General features: G+C 41.0%; 2 protein-coding genes across 23 annotated transcripts in view; one reads left to right on the forward strand and one right to left on the reverse strand.

Moving 5' to 3' along the window:
• The window catches only part of LOC105077222 (uncharacterized), a 196,528-nt gene extending 181,296 nt beyond the window's left edge, over window positions 1-15,232 (reverse strand). For 5 of the 22 annotated variants that reach the window (XR_012508604.1, XR_012508602.1, XM_074368352.1 and 2 more), the window contains exon 1: window positions 15,030-15,232. The gene's annotated coding sequence lies outside the window, so the exon portion shown is untranslated. The other 17 variants (XR_012508614.1, XR_012508613.1, XR_012508610.1 and 14 more) reach the window with 13 other exon arrangements.
• On the forward strand, window positions 14,908-18,107 carry CCN2 (cellular communication network factor 2). The gene is made up of 5 exons (XM_074368350.1): window positions 14,908-15,096; window positions 15,241-15,463; window positions 15,784-16,035; window positions 16,167-16,378; window positions 16,761-18,107. Exons 1-5 carry the CDS (start codon window positions 15,031-15,033, stop codon window positions 17,055-17,057), a joined length of 1,050 nt encoding a protein of 349 aa, XP_074224451.1. The 5' UTR covers window positions 14,908-15,030; the 3' UTR covers window positions 17,058-18,107.
• The last annotated feature ends 3,468 nt before the right edge of the window (window positions 18,108-21,575 follow it).

The following is a 21,575-nucleotide window of genomic DNA, read 5'->3' on the forward strand; positions in this document are numbered from 1 at the left end:
ATCAACACTGTATTCCCCAGTATTCTGAAAAGCACAAACTTACTAGATAAGAATACATGGACCTCAGAAATTTTATTTATATGGTCAATAAATTAATTGATAGAAATATGCTGTAATGTAAATCACCAGAGTTCCTAAGACCTTAATAATTAGGCAATTTTAGCTAAATAGGGAATATTTATAGAATATTTTAAAGCTCAAGCTAGTTCTCAAACTTTATATAAGGAATTCATTCAACAGTAGATTTGTTTGTACTTGATGCTGTGAGAGGTTATTCACAAATACTCAGAAATCAACTTCCAAGAAATACCTTAAATTACCTCAAAACTTTTTTTAAAATGTACAGTTTTCCAGTAAGCTGCCCTGTGATCTTTGATATCTTTAAACCAAGGGAATTTCTATACCTTTACTGTTCCAAAATTTTAGAAAGCCTTTGCCCCAAAATGCCATAAAAATATTATCATTTTCTATGTATTCTGTTATGTTATTTTAAAAAGGGGTGGTCTGGAAAATATTGTTATATCCTAATACCATGAAAGAATTAGAAAATGCTGTAAGTAATTACACTGGAAAACATAAATGTGAAAGTGAAACTATTATCTCTCTCACATTGGTAAAGTCTGTTTCAGCTAGGAAATTGTGTAACACAATACACAGAAGCCATTAAAAAAAGAGGAGTAGACATACTGGCTCATAAAACTGGTAAAACTGATTTAGTACCCCAAACCCAGGTTTTCTCTGTATCTCTGCTCTGTTTCACTTAAACACCAAACACTGGTCTCCCAGCAACTAAAGGTGCTCTTTTGATGATCCCAGAATGTCTACAACATCCCCAAACTCACATCCTCACACAACCTTCCTCTTCCCTCCACTGCGTATTCAGGTAGCCTACCCTGATCACCCGGGGTTGCAGAGCTATGTCTGTATACCTTATTTCTAAGGCATGGGTTCAAACAGACCATAAAGTAAGCTTGGAGGTTGCTAACACAATTCCTCTGTGTGTGTGTGTGTGTGTGTGTGTGTGTGTAGGCTTCCTCGCACCAACAAACTATTCAGATTACATAATTAAAGGGCTCAGTAGACTGCCCTCTACGTCAGATATCAGTCACAAACCCAGCCTGTTACCTGTGCTTCTGACCGACTGGCTATAAATCAGAGGTTCGCAGACCCCCTCCTTGAATTCAATCAATTTGGTAGAACAGCTCACAAAACTTAGAGAAACATTTTTACTCATCAGCCAGATGGAAAAAATGCACAGGGCAAGGTATATGGGAAGGGGTGCTGAGCTTCCATATCCTCTCCAGGTGCACCAATCTCCCCCAAATCTCCATATGTTCACCAACTTGGAAGCTCCCTGAACCCTGAACTTTTTTTTTATGGAGGCTTCATCACATAGGCTGATTGATATATCATGGGCCACTGGCAGTTAATTGAACCTAGAGCCCCTTACAGCTCCCAGTAGGTGGGCTAAAGGCAGCAGGAGAGGGGTACTGAAAGTTCCAACCCTCTAATCTCATGGTTGGCACCACTGGCAACCAGCCCCCATCCCAAAAGAATTCACATAACAAAAGACACCTTTATCACTCTCAACATTTAAGAACTTTCAAGTGTTCTGAAAGCTATGAGCCAGAAAGGGCATAAAGATATATTTTGAAATACATGCACCCCAGTGTTCATAGCAGCACCATTTACAATAGCCAAGACATGGAAGCAACCTAAATGTCCATCAACAGATGACTGGATAAAGAAGATGTGGGTGTGTGTGTGTGTGTGTGTGTGTGTGTGTGTGTGTGTGTGTGTGTGATGGAATACTACTCAGCCATAAAAAAGAATAAAATAATGCCATTTGCAGCAACTTGGATAGACCTAGAGATTATCATACTAAGTCTAACAGAGAAAGACAATACCATATGATATCACTTACATGTGGAATTTAAAATATGATACAAATTAATTTATTTACAAAACAGAAACAGACTCATAGACATAGAAAACAAATTTATGGTTACCAAAAGGGAAAGAGAGTGTGGGTAGGGGTAAATAAGGAGTTTGGGATTAGCAGATACAAACGATCACATATAAAATAGACAACAACAAAGTCCTACTATACAGCACAGGGAACTATATTCAATAGCTTGTAATAGCCTATAATGGAAAAGAATATGAAAAGGAGTATGTATATATATGTATAACCTAGTCACTTTGCTATACACCATAAACTAACACAACACTGTAAATTAACTATACTTCAATTTTAGAAAAGGAAAACAATGAGCTGCAAAAAAAGAAAAAAGAAATACAATTCAGTAATCTAGATGACCAAATATATTTTTTAAAAGTCACAATATCACAGAGGTCAAGACTAGCATTTTTGAGAAATGGAATGGAATCAGTCTTAAAATACTGGTTACTAGCAGCGGAAGCAAGTGGGAAGGAATAAATTGGGAGTTTGAGATTTGCAGATACTAAATACTATATATAAAATAGACAAACAACAAGTTCATACTATATAGCACAGGGAAATATATTCAATATCTTGTGGTAACTTTGGTGAAATAGAATATGAAAATGAATAAACGTACGTTCATGTATGACTGAAGCATTGTGCTGTACACCAGAAATTGACACAATATTGTAAACTGACTATACTTCAATTAAATGTATATATATGTCGAAAAAAAAGAAGTGAAAAAAATTTGTAATACCAAAGGTATCACATGTGGTAACAATAAACATTGTTCCCATGAAATTTTTGTTTCACTGTAGACTTGTAAATGTGAGTGTATATGTAATGGAATAAATATAAAACAAGCCCTGATACAGTCAAAAGCTGAATAAGCGACAGGAGCAAGTTATAAAGACATGATTATTGAAGAATTATATGATTCTTACTGTTATTGAAACAGATTGGAACAAAATAGGAAATGAAAAGTAGGGACTAGGGCAGGGGTGGTGGGTAGTGAGAAGTAAGAATGGGGAAGATAGGATGCAGACAAAAGGATTTTCTTGGAGGCAATGGAAACCTTGTGAAGGTTTTAAGCAGGTGAGTAAGCACTTTGCATTGATAGATTCTTCAGGTAGCAATGGAGGGATAAATCGGAAAGGGCAAACCACACATGTCAAAGACCAGTTAATAACAGGAAGACTAATGCAGTGATTCAGACAAAAGATGCTACTGGCATGGTATGCTGGGAAGATAGAATGAGAAGGTAGAGTCCACAGAGCTTTGGGACTGATTAAATACAGGAGGTGAGAGAGAAAAAAAAATCAAACAATGTACAGGCTTCCATTTGGAGTGAAACGGTGGTTCCAATCCCTAAGACTAGGAAACGTTAAAGGAAGCAGATTTGGGGGCGAGAGCAATGTGACTGGCTCTGAATATGCTTACCTTAAGGTCTGTGTAGGACATTCAGATTAACGTCCTGTACATAGCACAATGTTTCTAGTCGAGATCCAGAGAGCAGGGGACCATCAACAACGTGGCCATGGAAGAATATGTAAGAAGAGAACCAGGGACAAAAGACTATGAAGTACCCACATCAAAGGGGCAGACAGAGGGGAATAAGACTTCAAGGGAGGCCAAAGGAAATGGTCAAAGAGATGGAGAGAGGACGGGCGTCGACTACAACACCCACAGAGAAATCAAGTTACATGAGGACAGAAAAGAACCCACTGGATTTGGCAATGAATAGGTTGTTTGGTGGCAATTTGCAGTGTTAGAATTAGAAGACTTATTGCAATGGGTTGAATGGTAACTCAAAAGTAGGTATTTAGAAACAGTAAACCCAAAGGATGTGTGTGTGTGTGTGTGTGTGTGTGTGTGTGTGTGTGTGTGATCATGTGCTACGAGTATGTGTGTATTTTAGGAGCTTCAGAATAAAAAAAAAAAAAGCACTACATAGAGGGACGTGTAGGACAAGGGGAAGGTTGTTCTATTTTGTTTGGGATTTTTCTTTTTTATGTAAGAGAAATGTAGGCATCTTTAAAGCCTGAGAAGAAGCCACTAGAAAAAAAGAAATTGAAAGACAAAAAAGTGAAAGTGTTCCATAGGAGACAGGAGGAGAGCTAGACCAAAGCACAAGCAGAAGTCTGTCTAAACCAGAACTGTCCAATCAGACTTTCCGCAGTGACATTAAGGTTCATCATCCCTTCCAACCCAACAGCCAGAGCTGTCACAACAATTGAAATGCAACCAGAACAACTAAGGAAATGGATTTTAGACTCTGATTAATTTAAATTGAAATAACCAGATGTGTGTGACTAGTGGTTACAGAACTTAATACTGTGGTTCCAAACTAGAGTGAATACGAGGCTGAGAACCCATCCGTCCTGGGGAGGAAGGCTTGAGTTGTTCATGCCTGACGGCCTTGTGTAGGAAGGACTGACGTGCTGGGAGGCAAAGGACAGGGTAGGGACCCTGAGGGGAGCATTAATGTTTGGAAGAGACACAAAAAAGAAGACAGAAAGTTGATGAGCAGAACAACTAAAAGCACAACTCAGCCCAAGTGAGGGCCCAGCTGAGCCTGGAGACCACAAATATACGATAGACAGTGGAAGAACAACTAAGGTAGGGGAGTTGGCTCGAAAAAGGTTGGGAGGCTGAATTCCAGAGGTGCTAACAAAAGACTGTTGACATAAAACATGGTGCCGTGGGCAGAGAAGGAAGCGAAGCCATGTGTTCAGAAGAAAAGGAAGGAGGCAAGTGATCAAAGTCTCCATTGGGTCAAAAAATTGATGTAAAGGGTAAGTGAGCAGGTGAGAGAGCAGGAGACAGAAGATGGTTTAGGATCTGAGGCGATGGAGCAGTTCTAGGTAATGGCAAAGTCCAGGGCAAGTCCTGGTTGACTATAAAGAAGCAGGCAATAAGAACTGAGAAGTAAGTTCTGATGAATGTTGTGGTCACCCATGATGGTGGCAGGAGTTGGGGTTCAATGTAAGAACAGGAGCCAGGTACAAAGTCCTCAAGAAGTCAGAAAATCAGAAAGTGTGCTACAAAAACACACATGAAGACATACCACAAGAATAAGCATCTTTAGGACAGGGTTTCTTCAGAACAGGGCACCAAACTGGAGAAGGGGAAAGAGAGGCAGAGTGTGGGAAAGGTGGTCCCACCTGCGGCATATCAAGAAGTCCTGAAGGACTCAAGGGGAGAAGCAGAGAGATGGAAGGAAGGCTGACCAACCATCTGCAAAGATGATTATTTCCCAACAGGGAAGGGTCACACCAGTACCATAATCGACCTACCCGACCTTTAACGTTTCTGTTCAGCTTCCCTAGCACTTCTGTTGTATCTCACTTTCTCCAAAGAAGCAGAGGAAATACCACAGTTTTGGCTATTAGTATTATGAAATTAAGCCACATCTTTTGTAGCTATTAAATGCAATTGTATCATTCAAAGGGATATTTCTTTTTCCATTTGCACAGTTCTCTCTGTTTTGGAATTGTCTTTTCTAGCAAATGAGTTCCGTAAGGTTGAATTTTCCCATGTGTACAGGATGGGTTTCATATCATCCATGTCACAGGCTGTCACATTATCGTGGCCAAGCTGTTCTCATCCTTGTTTTATACATATTAGCACTTACTTTCTTTCTCTCTTTTCCTCTCTTTCATTTGATGATTTTAATGGCAAAAACTAGAAACTTAAATTTTCTTCCCTCTCCTACAGTGCCAGTATTGCCATGTATGTACACAAACACATACATACACACATACACAGCTCTCTGTGTCCCACAGAGACATTTTCCAGACACTCTTTTCGCAACTATCACAAAATCATTAAATCCAATATAGAACAGCAGCCTAATTTATTTTATCACAAACATTTCTACTTTCTCTGGGTGTTAATATAATCTGCTTAGATGTTTTAGATATGGGCACTCAATAATAACTGGCATCAAATTCCTTAACTATATTCTGTGCTTCTTTCAAGAACTTATACTCCCCCCTGTGGCAATTTGATGATAAAAAAAAAAAAAACCAGAAAATCGAATCTTAAGGACAGAATAACAAGTCATAAATCATTCGTAAGTGACATAACAATGGTATGTGTTTTGCTAGGAAAAGGCTGTCAACAGAAACTGTTACAACATTCTTCTCTTTCCATGCAATCTGCAAAATGCATGACCCCAAAACCTACTGGGCTAAGGGGCTAATATTTAGTCAATGTGCTAATGCGAAATTTAGGATCTAAAAATATTTAGATATGAACTAAAAGGAAAGATTTACTCTACTTTAACGAACATTTATTGAGTGCTTATTCTGTGACAAGCACTGTGCTTGGCACTTTACAAGATCTGGGGGATTTAATCCTCACAAATTGTCCCCAACAATCCTATGAGGTAGGTACTATTAGTATCTCCAAGTTAAGAGGAACCAGCTGAGGTTCAGATAAATTAAGTAGTTTACATGATGTCATGCATTTAGTAAAACAGCTGAATAATGAAATAAAGAAGGAAAATAAAAAGCTCTCTCCTGATATAGTCAAAAAGAGAAATACAAAGTCCAGCAAATTCTACATTCAAGACACTTCCATATTACCTCTATCAACAGAACGTTTGTAACCAAGAGAACAAAAAGTTGGCCAAGCTAAATCCAAAATGGTTAACTTAGGAAGCACTTTAAACTCTAGAACTAATTTATTTGAAGTAAGAAAATCTCATACTGGAATACCAAAACTAGAATTGTTGAAAATCATCTTATTAAATATGAATCAAGTTTATTTTGTAGGCTTTATTCCTGAGATCCTAAAAATAAATGTAAACACCAAAGGTTTTTAAGACATAATCTACTGGTGTCTTTGTTTTTTCCTTTGCTTTCCTAGGCCTAGCTTTTCCAGGATTGATCAAACACTGGGTTATCTGAAATAGTAGAACAGTCGTATTTCCCTGCCACCACCACCACTAGCAGGGAAAAGAAGGAGCCCAAAGCAACGTGACCGTCAGCAGTGCTTTTCTGAAGGCTGCAGGGCAAGCGTCCGTCCATGCATTTGGTCACCTGCCCTCCCATGCACAGAGTCGAAGCATTCCCCTAGTCCTTGGCACTTGTCGTAAGCAAAAGTCTACCTACTGCCACTTCTGCTCAATGCAAGGTCATTTTCTCTTCTTGGAGAGTTGGAGGTGATGCATGAGAAATATAGGAGTTTGGAGTTCCTGAGCCCTCTCTGGATTAAAGCCAGGCTTCAGTGAGAAAGAAGAGAATAGCAGAGAAGCAGAAGTGGTGTTGCCATGCTCTGGGGGCCCCTCTCTGGCAGCTCCTTCAGAAACTGGCCAGGAAAAATCTGCTTGACTGATGAGGGAGGGGCCTGCCCGGAACGCAGTGAAAGCCAACAGGGCTTTGTGCCAGGTCTACTACAGCAGTGCCCAGCCCCATAGCGTCCAATGCCGTCCTCAACACTGCCCCAGCCCACTGCAGAGTAAAATTGGTTCCAAGTCTATCAGAAGCTGCACCGGAAGGTGGCCTGCTTACCTACCGAGCTGACAGCAAGCAGTGGGAATCTCAGGAATCAGCCACACATGGAAACAGCAGGGCCAAACACATGAGCAAGAAGAATACAGAGAGCAGTTAGAAATAATGAAAATGCCACAAAAGATTCATCTGGAGAAGAGCAGCTCTCAAGATCCACATGTGAGAAATCGCTTAATGGTGAAATCTTCCCAGACATGAGCAAGTCAGTCTATGGTTGTATGAAACTTTACCCTGTGGTTGTTAACTTTCACACACCCACATGGGTCAGGAAGAAAATTCCCACATTACAAACCTGCCATTCCTAGACAACCCTCTTCATCTCTGCCACGTGTAGTGACGACACAGACCTGACTCCATTAACAAGAAACCCATCAGGTTTCAAATCAAGTCATTCCCTGGTGAACGAGGAGGGAAAGCTGTAAGCCTGAAATGCACACTGCAGTCAGTCTGAGGAAAGTGCATTTTCCCTGAAGATGAAGTTCATAAAATAAGCCGTGTGTTAATAATATTCTGGGACATGCCTAGCAAGGGATCCTTGTGAAAAAAAAAATCTGTCTGCAGTAGATGTTGCTTCAATGCCAATGGCCTGTCTGAGACTCCGTCACGATATTTATGCACGAGGGTAGCTTATCAGTGAATGATGCAGTTATTCAAGAAGACTTGTTTGATGCCTGTGGTTGGTCTCGGCCCGAACGAGACAGCACTGAGTTGGAGACTGAACATTTTCAGTGTGGGCTGAGGCTGATGTCACAGTAGTCCACACCCTGATATTAAGCCTCCCAAAGCATACTCATCATCTTGATTCATTTTTCCTTTTTTAGCTACATTGGTTCATTACTGGATAAGAAGCAACACATCTGCCTACATAGCAAAATCACAAAAATCTTAATAGACATAAAAAGGAAAAAACTTTGTCTAAGGGCAAGATTCTCTCCTAACCCAGATGAGTAAACACTGGCTTTCGACTTCATGTTTATCTCAGGCCACAGCATAGTACTAACTCTGCCGATGAGCCCGCAGCATTTTATAGGCCTTCGAGGGTCTGTGTTTTAAGAGTTTAAGATCTGAGACAACTTTCTTAAGAACAAACAGTGTTCAGAAATCACTGTCCATAGACTGTGAAGAAGAGATGCAGCGGCATTTGAAAGAAGAGGCAGGGTCTTCCCATTAGGATTGAATTCAAATTCACCTGTCCCTGCTCCACCTCTACCCAAGCTTAGGTAATGTTACTTAGCTTTCTTGGACCTCAATTTCCTCACCTGCAACATGGGGAGAACAATCCCTCACAGGGTCGTTATGAAGCTGAAGTGAGATGGTGAATGTGAAAGGGCTTCGTAAATTTAAAATGTCTGCATAAACGGAGAGTGAGACAGCCATGTAGGGTATCCATTTCCGGCAGCCAGACGGAGCTCTAAAACGCATTCTTGTTAAATCGATCAGACAAAATTGGTATTATGCATTCTCATGTCAAATTAAACAATGCATTAGTTCACATTTACTTCAAATCTGATGATGTCAGCAGTTTAAATAGAGTGGCTTTTCTTCGTCCCTGGTGGAAGTTATGACCTAGAAGCTCTGACACCTTCTCCAAAAGCCTTATCCACATGTTCAGATATTAATACATGATTCCAATAGGCATAGGTATTGAAAAATCCACAAAGAGGAGAATATGTTAGAAACTCGTTGGACAATTTGACCAACACTCTAGAAGGTACTGGCTACCAGTTTCCATTTAATTTGAAAACATGCTTGTCACTAGCATAGTAGCACAATGTGCATTACAAATTAAATGAAAGAAGAAAGTCTACCCAAATATATGTGGAGTGTAGAGGTCTGTGGCATTATGGTAAGCAAAAGGATATCATCTTGGTTTCTGAAAAATAAACTAAAAAAAAAGTCATGGACACAGGCAATAATAAATTTTTACTTGTTTTCTTAATATTTATACACCAGAGGACTCATGCCAGCTTACATGGTTTTCATTGAAGAAAGAAGGACTATTTGGAAACTTCCTCTCCCTCAAAAAAAAAAAAAAAAAAAAAAAAAAGAACGAAAACCATAAATGGAAGTAAAGGGAGTAGATACCATCATGTGTCTAAAATAAGCTGGGTATAGAATTTCTTTTTATGTATCTTGAAAATGATGATTAAAAGAGAAATGTATTGTTATATTTCTTTCATACAGGTGTAAGGGATATAAGAGGCATAAGACTGGCAGAAAAGTTTCATTTGTTAAATGTCTCTATCTATTCCGAGCACCTAATACTAAAAAATGAAGTATGATTTGCTCTTCTCTAAGCTCTCACAGCGTTGCAAAAATCCCTGCCAAGATGAATGGTGTTATCAAGTCAGACTATAATGGGCTTTTTAAAATCAAGGCTGAAGCTGGACTTGGTCTTAAGAGGAGGAAGAGCCACTGAAAGACAGAAGAGATGGGTACACTTTAAATCCTCATCCAATCTGTAAAAGCACTTTCATAAATATGGTCTCCCTGGGCTGAAAAATAATGATGAGCAGGTGGGAAATTGGAGGCTCAGAGAAGATTAGTGACTTCCCTGAGCTCACACAGCAAGTAAACAGCAGGTATGGAACTCACACTTCCACCCTCATAGCTAGTCCTCCGGATCCAACCTAGTGACTTTCAGAAAGTGTCCCACGGAGCCCTGAAGCTGTGAGAAGGGGCCCTCAGGCTTCTTAACAGGAGGTGGGAGCGCACTTCAAAGGCTGAACTGATGGGTGTGGTCTCATTTGCCCCCACCTCTCCACTCCCCTGCAAAATCGCTAGGGACACGTGAATGTATATTTTACACTAGTCTTTTCAAAATATTTATCCTTTCATTTACTCTCATCCTTTGAAGTAAATGCTCTAATCTCAATTCTGTCTTCCTCCTAAATCTATTGATCTGGTTTCCCCAAATCACACATTTGAAAGATTTTTGACCACCCTTCTTTTTCAGTTCCAGACTCATTTATCACCTTCAGTATCACCGAGGGGACGCTTTCTTTCCAGGCTAATAAAACAAAGGGTTGTGAATACTCCTGGTTGCTAAATCGTAAATACATTTGGTCACTAATCTGTCAGTAAAAGTGCTAGAGAGACACATCTCCATCTGAAAGCATCTGTATTCTCCAGTACCATCTCAGACTAATGCAAGCAGGCTACAGGCAACACAGGATTCTAATGAAATCAATAGAACAAGTGAGACAAGTGGCAAACTGAAGGAAATACCATATTTTGAAAAATTCTTTTCCTTCCTCACTCCTCTAGCCCTCAGCTCCATTTACAAGCAAGTAAATGAACAGGCAAACATAAAACACAGACCACATGGAATAGTCTTGACTTCCTTCTGACAAATACCTTTGCATCAGAAAATATCCTTAGAAAGTCAGAGGACTAATTATAAGAGGAAACGCATGAAGGAAATGAATGTAATTTAGATAGTAAACATCCGTTCTTCTTTCCCACCTCTAAACTCCCAAGGGGTACGCCTTCTCTATAACCTAAATCTTAAGCAAATATAAGGAAATGTAAGCCAAGCCAGGGTCCCTGAAGATTTTAGGATAATATTTATTACTATTTTTCAAAAAGCCTTCTGGCACACCTTTTTTTTTTTTTTTTTGGTGGAATTCATTTACATGATTGAATTTGAGGCATGCTACAAACACCGGAAGCCCACTCCCAATCCACCAGAACGACAAATCCCTCCTTGTCCACATGCCCTTATACGGCCAGACTTCCTATAAATCTGACAGCTCAGTGTATGCATTGCGTATGGGGCTTGGCTCTGAGTCGCATTCCCTGGAAGCTTTGATTTCCGCTTTGAGGGCTGGCACTGACTCCTGCTTGCTCTTATAAGAAAATGTCTACACGACTGAAAGTTGAAATGTGCAAGATTCCTTCTTTAAGTACACAAACACTCCATGTCTAGCCACTTTCCTGAAGTCCTGCCAGGTTTTCTCTATGTCTGATACCTGATCAAGTAACCTTTTTTAGGGGAAAAAGAACAACAAAAATAACAACAACAACAACAAAACATAAGAGAAGGAATGTAGTGCATCCACAGTGAATATCTTACAAGATTTAACCAAATGACCTGTACAAACGAGGCCTAAGCAGACACACACATACCTTATATAGCTCTGTAAATAGGACTTAGTGGCCAGCTCAGTGAATTCCTCATTCTACCAGGGGGGGAAAAAAAAGCTCTCTAAAAAAGCATTTGCTAGAGAAACACTTGCTTACAAGACAAAATTAGTGCATCTTAACCATTCTGCACACACATTCAAAGACCTTTTTTTTTCCCAATTCTGACCTGGTGTCAATCAAAAGGGTTGGGATAAGACAGGTTTGGAAGAAGTTATAAGAAGCCACTATTTCCACTTTACCGCCCAGGCACACACAAACATTTGCTGAGTCATTTATAATAGTGTAAGAATTCAGATCCCATAGCAGGAGTGAAGGACTAAGTGTCAGCCTTTCCCTTCGAATTTCCTGGCATTTAATGGTCCATATCACAATATAAACAGACTTTTGAGTCTGTGAATGTCTTGGGTGTATTCATTCTTTCTGTCTCCCTCCCGCTTTCTGTCACTCTCTTAATAATCTTTTATTTTGAACCCTTCAAAAGAGTTTTGATCATAAAGCCCCAACCTAACTTTACAATTCACAGCATATTTTTCCCTTCTGCGATTCCATGTTCTGTACATTTCAATATGCTCCTTTCCTCTTAGCCAATGTTAAAACCATCCCACTGGAGCTAAGTATGGACTTTTGAGACTTCAAGGGACCATGTGAATTTTATAGTAAAACCAAATTCTTTTTATAATATGTCCTGATATTTTTAACAACACAGCAAAATAATAATATACTTGTCATGCTTGTGGAGAAAGAAGAAAATCAAGAAAGAGCAAAAAAAAAAAGTACCAATTCTCTGAGAACTGAAATTTAACTAACTATCATTAAACCCTATGAAATAAGTCATTTTCATTATGATCATCATTTTATAAATGGAAACTCAGGCAAATGGCTCCTACTTGTGACTTCCCTAAAAGTTGTGAATGGCAGTTCCAAGAATACAACCCAGGTCACCCAACTGTAACCCAGCCCAGCAATTTATCCCCTGAATGAATGAGTCTCTCCACTTGGCTGTACATGAAGCTGTTGGTAGTGGCTCTTAGACTCTCCAGAGGATTCAAAAATTCCCAACCATTCTCCCAACTACCTCACCCTGCAAGTCAAGAGAGCTCAGCACAGAGCCCACATGCCACCTTGGGTGAGGTTCCAGCTTCATATCCCTACCCTTCCCCATCCACCACACCTTTCCAACCATTAGTGGTAGATGTAATTGGGGGTTTCGGTCTTGAAAGATTTCACTGTGGCTTCCCACATATTTTGGACTTTTAAAATCATCCACAGGGGAAGAAAAAGTTGGGGGCCAAGTTGCCTTTAATACACATGTGGCTATTAACATAACTTGGAATGTTCCTTCTTTAAATAGGAACTTTTAAGGCCTCTTCTCTTTGAGGAATGTTTGGAAAGAATGTTAAATAACAATGATGAAAATTCTTCCTGAGCTTCAGAGGCCCCCATCGCTGGCCATTCACACTGTTGACATGCAACTGCACTGTACAACATGTGGATTGCTTAACGAGGTAATTGTGCACAGATGATGTGGTCTGTGCTGAAGTTGGAGTAATTTTTTTTTCTTGGCTCTTTTTCAACAGAATGAAATGAAACTTGAAAAAATGTGGCTGGTTTAAACAGGCTGTTTTCAAATTATAAATCTATAATGTTTCTGAAAGCGTGTCTTTGCATCTGAAACAGATGTGTTGATCTTAAACCTATACATTGAAGCATCAACAACTACAACGAATCTACTCATTGGTAAGACCAGTGTCAAGGGATGTAGCACTACACTAGGGAAGAATCGGCATAATCCCGGAATCATTCTCTTCGCATAAAATGGTAACTGGAGTTATTAGCAAAAAAGCAACTAAACTACAGATTCTAAACAAAAGCACAGTTAATTGAGTCCTTAGTGAAGCTAACTAGCAATATTAAGAAATGGACTTTACTCGCCAGATTTGATACCTGCACACAAGCAGAGGGAACGAAACCTATTCTTTCCTTGACCTGATCTCACTCCTTTAGGCTACAGACTCCGTGAGTAATAAGAAGTAACAATGGCTATTCATTGATCTGTAGAGAGTTACTAAAATATATCATTTACTGACATGCAGGTATAATGGGGTACAGTGTTTTTTGTTACATAATCAGATTTTTTTTTTACTGCAATACAAACCAAGTCCATTTCACATTTGACAATTATAGGTTTTAGTATAAGAAAACTCACTTATTTCTCAAAGACCCACAACTGTGTTTAAAACTTCCGAAGTAAACCCCAAGCTTCTTGCTGGTCCCCTCCTGTAAGGCTCCTTTTTCATTCCAACACATAATCATCTGCTCTGACATGACAACAGACCGATCTTTCTGGAAGTGTTGATGCCCACTCATCCCTTTTCCCTCCCTATACCCCAACAATAAAACTGCTACATATATTAAGAGAAAACAAAGCAAGAGTGCTGGAAACCTCTCCCAGAAAACCGCAGCTATCCTCAGACCCCTGGCTTTATCTCTCTCTTGTCTGGGCCGGGGCATCCAAACCGTTATTTCAAGTGACAAATGATCACATTCCTACATCCCCAGTATGGAATTCAGGGATTTGCAGGTGTGCTTCTCCTTCTTGGGGATTTCAAGCAGTTAAAAGCAACCAACTCCTTTTCTGCTCTCTGAAGAGTTTCAAAGGCAGACAGCCTCTAAAGTGAAAAACCATTACAAAAACAATAAAAAGGAAACCCTTTCGAATTTTTTAGGAATCCCTGCTGGTAGCCTCTTCAGCTACCTACCTCCTACAAAGGATTTATGTCAGTGGGTAGCAAAGGCATAGCTATTAGAAACAGAAACGAGTGGTATAAAAATAAAATAATCATTGCCGGAGTGTTTTGAAATGATATAAATCAGGAGTGGTGCGAACAAGCAAGAGGAAAAAAAATCCTATTTGGTACTGGAAATACTGCGCTTTTTTTTTTTTTTTTTTTTTTTTTTTTTTTGGTAAGCTGGAGTGTGCCAGCTTTTTCAGACGGGAGGAATGCTGAGTGTCAAGGGGTCAGGATCAATCCGGTGTGAGTTGATGAGGCAGGAAGGTGGGGAGGAATGCGAGGAATGTCCCTGTTTGTGTAGGACTCCATTCAGCTCATTGGCGAGCCGGGGCCGCCTAGAGCATATAAAAGCCTCAGGCCGCCCGCCCCGGCCTCACACAACAACTCTTCCCCGCTGAGAGGAGGCGGCCAGTGCGACTCCCATCACCGGCGACCCACCGCCTCCAGCCCGACGGCAGCCGTCCCGGCCGACTGCTCCAGAGACAGCAGCCCGGCGCGTCCAGGCCCCCGCCTCCGGCCCGAGCCCGCGCCGCCCCGCCCGGCCCACCGCGCCGCCCCAGTCCCGCCGCCGCCGCCGCCGCCGCCGCGCTCTCCGCCCGCCGCCCGCTCCGTCCGCAGCGCCCCGACCATGTCCGCCGCCGGCCTGGGCCCCGTCCGCTGCGCCTTCGTGCTCCTGCTCGCCCTCTGCAGCCGGGTAAGCGCCGGAGACCCCTGCGGCGGCGGGAGCCGGGGGGAGGGACTCGGCCGGACCAGGGGTGGGAGGGGGGACCCCGCGACGCCGAGGGGCGTGCGCCCGGCTGACCGCCGCCTCCCTCTCCCTCCCTCCCTCCCTGTGCAGCTCGCCTCCGGCCAGGACTGCGGCGGCCAGTGCCAGTGCGCGGCCGGACCGGCGCCGCGCTGCCCCGCCGGCGTCAGCCTGGTGTTGGACGGCTGCGGCTGCTGCCGCGTGTGCGCCAAGCAGCTGGGCGAGCTGTGCACCGAGCGCGACCCCTGCGACCCGCACAAGGGCCTCTTCTGCGACTTCGGCTCCCCGGCCAACCGCAAGATCGGCGTGTGCACCGGTAAGACCTGCAGCCCTGTCCGCTCTCCGCCTCCTGGGACCCCTCATCCTGCGCCCCTTGCCCTGAGCCGCTACCGCCACCACCGCCACTGCCGGCCAGGGCGCCGGGGGGCACTCGATGACCTGCCACCTTCTTCCTTAAGGCCACCTTCCCGCCAGAAAATAAAGCCGCTCGAATTGATTCCCTTCCTCCGACTGTTTCCAGCCCGCCCCCTGGAGCCCCGCTTCTAGCTCTCATCCCGGACGCGCTTCCTCTTAGAGGCTCAGGAACCGATGCTTGACCCCTGCGTCCCCCCCTCTTTTTCCCTTCTTCTCCTTCAGCCAAAGATGGTGCCCCCTGCGTCTTCGGAGGAACGGTGTACCGAAGCGGAGAGTCTTTCCAGAGCAGCTGCAAATACCAGTGCACCTGCCTGGACGGGGCTGTGGGCTGCGTGCCGCTATGCAGCATGGACGTCCGCCTGCCCAGCCCCGACTGCCCCTTCCCGCGGAGAGTCAAGCTGCCCGGGAAATGCTGCGAGGAATGGGTGTGTGATGAGCCCAAGGACCACACAGTGGTCGGCCCTGCTCTTGCCGGTGAGTTGAGTCTTCCTCAAAGTCAGCCCTGCGATTCTCCCCCAGCGGCTGAGTCGTGACTTCACCAGGGGAGAGGGGGAAATATCTTATCCTGGCGTCTTACCTCGTGTTTGTGTTCTCTGCTCTCACAGCTTACCGACTGGAAGACACGTTTGGCCCAGACCCAACTATGATTCGAGCCAACTGCCTGGTCCAGACCACAGAGTGGAGTGCCTGTTCCAAGACCTGTGGGATGGGCATCTCCACCCGCGTTACCAATGACAACGCCTTCTGCAGGCTGGAGAAGCAGAGCCGCCTCTGCATGGTCAGGCCTTGCGAAGCTGACCTGGAAGAAAACATTAAGGTACATGTTTTGCTCCTCCTGTTAACTCATTTTCATTGAACAGGAGTGGACAAGACAAAGTTAGGTTTCTTACCACCTTTATTATTATAGGCCTGTTATCTCCAAAGCTATCTAACCATTGAGCTGTTTTGCTGGAATGAGATGTTATGTAATAAGAACCACCAGTTTTTCCACTGGGAGGTCCTCCAGTGTTAGTTCATTCAAGACATCCCAAAAAAGGCTGTGTCTATTTTTGGAAAATTGGCAAATAAACTCAAACTTCCCCTGCTCAAAATGTAAACAGAAGTCAGACAACCCTAAGACTCGGAGCACACAGAGGTGGAAGAAAGCCACACCCTCTTGCAGAGTCATTGATTTTTCTCTTCTCCCTTGTCTTCCTTAGAAGGGCAAAAAGTGCATCCGGACCCCCAAAATCTCCAAGCCAGTCAAGTTTGAGCTCTCTGGCTGCACCAGCGTGAAGACCTACCGGGCTAAATTCTGTGGGGTGTGCACAGACGGTCGATGCTGCACCCCACACAGAACCACCACCCTTCCCGTGGAGTTCAAGTGTCCGGATGGGGAGGTCATGAAGAAGAACATGATGTTCATCAAGACCTGTGCCTGCCATTACAACTGTCCCGGAGACAATGACATCTTTGAGTCACTGTACTACAGGAAGATGTATGGAGACATGGCATAAAGCCAGAGAGAGTGTGAGAGACATGAACTCTTTATGCTGTCACTTGAACTGATTCACATCTCATTTTGGTGTAAACATAATTTTAGTAGCACAAGTTATTTAAATCTGTTTCTCTAACGGGGGAAAAGACAAATTCCCACCAAATTCAAAATATTGTGCCATGTGACATTCAAACAAATAGTCTATCAACCCAACACAGGTTTGAAGAAAGTAAGACTTGACAGTGGGACTGTGTTAGCATATAGCACCAGGATGTATGCTAGCAGCAGTGGGAGGGCATCTTGTCATGTTACCCTAGTAATGTGCCTGCTGTTTGGAGTGTCATTGAGAAGGGAAACTTGCACATGCTCATTGACCTGCCTGTAGCTCCGGCGACAGCTAGGATGTGTGTTCTCCAGCCATCATGAGGCTGAGTCAAGGTCTTCTTTAAGTCAGAACAACAGATTCAGCTCTGACATTCTGATTTCAGATGACAGTGTTCAGGAATCAGAATCCTGTCTATTAGACTGGACAGCTTGTGGCAAGCTAATTTGCCTATAACAAGCCAGATTTTTTTTATTGATACTGTAAATATTGTGTGTATATATATATATTTGTACAGTTATCTAAGTTAATTTAAAGTTGTTTGTTCCTTTCTGTTTATGTTTTTAATGCTTTGGTATTTCAAGTGTTAGCCTCAATTCTGAACACCATAGGTAGGACGTAAAGCTTGTCTGATAATTCAAAGCATGAAATGGATATTCAAATGGAAATTCTTTTCAGTTAGAGAGACAGGCCATCAGTACAGGTTGTTTGCTGAAGGTGAGGCAGCAATGTCTCTGGAAGTCTGATTTGTAGGTTGGAAATGTGGTAGCATCACTTTTAATGAACAAATGGCCTTTATTAAAAAATAAGTGGCTCTCTATAGGTGATTGGTTTTTCCACCTGGAAGCATTTGTTTCTAATTTGACTATGACTGTTTTTTGGACAGTTTATTTGTTGAGAGTGTGACCAAAAGTTACATGTTTGCACCTTTCTAGTTGAAAATAAAGTATATATTTTTTCTATAAAGGTCTCAGGTATTCATTTACTCTCTAAACATTTCTGAGTTTTCTTGAGTAAAAATGGGAAGCTTTTGTTTGTCTTAAAACAATTCACTTATAATTTTCTAAATATCTTTGATCATCTATTCTAATCAGTTGGTTAATCCCTTCAGTAGAATTTTTACACAAACAGATTTCACACTGAACCAAGTATCAAAAATTTGCAGGCATACGCACTACATTGAGCACACAGGCAATTTTTGTTATCTTCACAGTACGTTATAAAAACCCAATTCTCCAGATTATCTCGGTCTCCACCAATCCCTATTGTATTATGCTTGATCCTGTTTACATTTAATACCTCTCTGGCCTTGTAGGCATTTCATTTCCAACCCATCATCACAAACTAACCTATATGCCTTTCACATAGAAAATTTTTAAGTATTTTTTTTAATTTGTATGCTCTACTGTAGATCTGTTTCTGAATTTCAATGTCTTATTGTTAAAACAGAAAAAGTATAAAACCTCCATTAAAATGGAACAACTTAGTAAGTCTTATTTTGCATAATTCTGTTTTCTGTTGCCATGATAACCAGTCACAAATAGATGATGGGATAAGTGGAGAAAGAAGGATAAACAAATCTTCCATTCATTCACAATAATAGAAATTTACCTTAAATTAAAAGCTTCTCCTCCATTTCCCCAAGTTTTTCACTTTATCAGATCTCAAAATCAGTAGTTTGCCAAGTGGTTTGTAAGTGACAAAATGCAATCGTTCAAGAAGCCCTGTGTGGAAATGGTATTGGACCTCTTCAGGTCTCTACTGAGAAGTCAACTGAAATAAGTGGCAAACAAAAGAAATACTCTAGGGACAACGAGAAGCCCCATTCTTCCCAGATCATAATAGCTGTGGATTTGAGGGGAAAAAATAGTTGCAGACAGACTAACCCATCACAAGGTAATTAGCAATGTTGCAGCCAGTGTCATTCTAAGAGACAAAAATACATCTGAAAATAAAGACTAGTTCTACAAACAGTGCCCATGCCACAAACCAAAGGGAAAACTTCCTGTGTTCAAAATGTGAAAAGTGTTTCTGGTCAAAACATTGGATTTTTAGGATCCACCCAAATATGTATATAGCAACGCTGTCAGCAGCTGCACCCCACTTCCCCAAATAAACCCACATGCAAACATACACTCACAGGCAGAGCACATTGTTTGGTTTACATTTCCTTTCTGTCAGTTGACTCCTAGCTACAAAGATTGAAGGGCCATGGTAAATGAGCCTGTTTTAAAAGGAATTTGAGACTTCTGGGAAGATAGAAATAATAATAGAAGCATGAATTTCAGATTTTCCAAATCTCCACATTAAAAAAAAAAAAGAGTAGATTGCAAAATCAAAACAGTATGAGAAATATTTATACAAAATTAGATGGCAAAGTATCCCCTGAACCCCAAGATATGAGTGGGGGAAAATCATCAACCACCACAAGACCTGTACTATGTCAGCATAAATGAGAAAAAGCAAAGGAATGCACCAGGGTATCTGATGCTTCTGAGAAGAGGAGAGCTCCAAAACAGCCAACAGTGAAGCAGAGGAGACCAATGTGAGGACAGCTTCTGAAACTGGTAGGGGTCTTGCACATTCCAGCAAAACTTACCAACCAAGGCTCTCTCCCAAGGGAGGAATCTGCATTCTTGGGAGTAGAATCAAAATTAAGCAGGTCAGAGACAACAAAGATATTGAGAGAAAAGCTCCAGGTAAAAATGAGAAGAGAAATAGGTTCAAAATCTTAAGAAGCAAACTACCATATTTTTAATACTACATGAAAACAACAAACGAGAGAGCTCTGTGAAGATAGAAGAGCTATCTAAACCAAACCTCCTTCCCAAATAAAGTTCAGGAAAACTAATTTCACATTGAAAAAAAAAATTATCAAAACCAAATACAAAGACATTATGTGAAAATCAGTAATAAAGGAGAAAATAACATTCCTACAGATAATAAAAGCACACCAGAAATACGTGCCCAGAAAACATGTCAGAACAATAACCTGCTAATATTAGAAATCAACTATATTTAAATTTAAGAAAAAATATTTGTTGAATGAAAAAAAAAACTATAACCTACTATTTCAAAGGAACATAAAGAAAATAACACTAGCCATAAATGATTAAAAGGAAATGACTAATGACATAAATAGCAACATAAATCAGAGTTAGTGTACCTTGGAAAATGGTGACAAACCTCTAGAAGGAATTAGAAATAAAGGAAATATTAGAAAGCTAGAAGACACACAGAGTGAACAAACACAACAGATAACTCCTTAAGAAGAATAGATGATGAGAAAGGAGAATTTTTCGAATAAAAAAGAAAAAGTTTCAAGAAAAAGTGATAAATATCTCAGATAGGCAAAAAAGATCCAACATATGGATAGTAGGAGTTCCTGAAGAAGAAAAAAAAACAAAAATTATAAATCAAGAAAAAGGAAATAAAAAGTGATGTGAAAGCACATATTGAAAGAGCTTACCATATACCTAATACAAGCAACCAACACTAAGACATAGTCTAGTAAAATTGCTGGAATATAAAGAAAAAGGAAAAACTGTTGGGACATCTAAGCAAAAAGAACAGACTCTTATAAGTAAAAGAAAATTAATTTATTATTCTGATAATGATAGAAACACTTCATAACAAAAATTATAACAACATATTTAAGATACTCAAGGAACAAAAATATGAGCCAAAGAATTTTTATCCTTCAAAACTGATATTCCAAATCATATAAGAACTTAGGGCATATAGTTCCTGTGAACCCTTTCTGAGTTGCCTAGTAGAGAAGAAGCGCAAAAAATGAAAGTATCTGAGAGATGTTAACTTAAGGACTGGTGGTATAGCTTATCTTTAGAACTAAGAGTAAATGAAGGTTAAAGAGGAGAAAGTATAGTTTAAAGCAGCTATATGCTCTGACAGTGTAGAGTGCAACCACAAAAGACTGAGGGAGAGAATGAACATAGCATATCATACACACACACACACATACAAATATTTAACTCCCTTAATTGTTGATAGTGGTGTTATTCAGAGACTGTGGGTGTGTGATGTAGGATAAAGTAAATGAGCCATTATTGATATTCTAATGCCATCCCTAGTGTTGGTGAGTACTAGGATTCTTCACGAGGAAGTCACAAAATACAGATGCAATATAAAAGTAGTTATGTCAGATTCCGTAGTCCTGAATTTGAATTAGAAATATCAGCAAAAAATACAAAAGAAATAAAAAGAAATGTCAACATAAACTTATGATGTATTTTATCTTTTAAAACACATGTACTCATACACACAATTATATATTATACATTTTTTTTCCTATGTCTGCTCACTGAAAAATCTTAGCTACAATGACAACTCAAAAGCAATGAGCATCCCCAGGCCCAGATTGTGCTCTTGAAATGTTCATTTTTTACTAGAAGAAACTAGGACTTCTTGGAGAAA

This window comes from Camelus bactrianus, chromosome 8 (assembly GCF_048773025.1).
Source record: "Camelus bactrianus isolate YW-2024 breed Bactrian camel chromosome 8, ASM4877302v1, whole genome shotgun sequence".
NCBI lineage: Eukaryota > Metazoa > Chordata > Mammalia > Artiodactyla > Camelidae > Camelus > Camelus bactrianus.